This window comes from Nestor notabilis, unplaced genomic scaffold (assembly GCF_000696875.1).
Source record: "Nestor notabilis isolate BGI_N333 unplaced genomic scaffold, ASM69687v1 scaffold31878, whole genome shotgun sequence".
Classification (NCBI taxonomy): domain Eukaryota; kingdom Metazoa; phylum Chordata; class Aves; order Psittaciformes; family Psittacidae; genus Nestor; species Nestor notabilis.
The window spans coordinates 1,294-1,954 of record NW_009939214.1 but is presented as its reverse complement, the minus strand read 5'-3'; the positions used below and the strand labels follow the sequence as shown (position 1 = coordinate 1,954).

At 63.7% G+C, this 661-nt stretch overlaps 1 protein-coding gene across 1 annotated transcript in view; it reads left to right on the top strand.

Moving 5' to 3' along the window:
- Positions 1-9: 9 nt before the first annotated feature.
- FDPS (farnesyl diphosphate synthase) overlaps positions 10-661 on the top strand; it is a gene marked incomplete at its 5' end in the record, with an annotated part of 1,652 nt that continues 1,000 nt past the window's right edge. The window contains 3 exons of the mRNA XM_010019740.1: positions 10-45; positions 266-354; positions 578-656. Coding sequence (XP_010018042.1) covers positions 10-45; positions 266-354; positions 578-656 — 204 coding nt within the window. The remainder of the gene's footprint in view (positions 46-265; positions 355-577; positions 657-661) is intronic.

The following is a 661-nucleotide window of genomic DNA, read 5'->3' as shown; positions in this document are numbered from 1 at the left end:
GGGGAGCGCCCCTACTACGTGCACCTCCTGGAGCTCTTCCTGCAGGTGAGCCCGGCCCCTGCGTCCCCCCTGCACACGTACCCCGGGTCTGCTCTGGTCCTGGGTGTCTGACAACGCGGAGATCTCCTTCCTGCGGTTCCTGGGCATCCTGCCCTTCCTTCGCTCCTGGAGAGGAGCTGACACAGGGCCTGGGTTTGGGGGTTTCACTGCACCGTTGGGACTCTGCCGGGGGGCTGCGTGAACGAATCCTTCCGTTCCTCTTCAGACTGCCTACCAGACCGAGCTCGGCCAGACGCTGGACCTCATCACTGCTCCCGTCTCCCGGGTGGACTTGAATCGCTTCAGCGAGCAGAGGTGAGGAGGAGGAAGGGGACGGAGACGTGGCAGCGTGGCGCTGCTCGGAGCCCCTTCCAGGCGGTGTCAGGGAGACATCTCGCCAAGCTCTGTGGGGCAAGTCTTGCTCGTGCTGTCAGAGCCTGCGGGCTGGTTTGAAGGGAGATGCTGGTCCTGCTCTGCAGAGCCCTGTTGGGAGGGGGATGCCCGGGCTCTGGCGCTGAGCAGGGTTCCTTTGCCACAGGTATAAGGCGATTGTGAAGTACAAGACAGCGTTTTACTCCTTCTACCTGCCTGTGGCTGCTGCCCCGCACCCGACGCGTGTTTG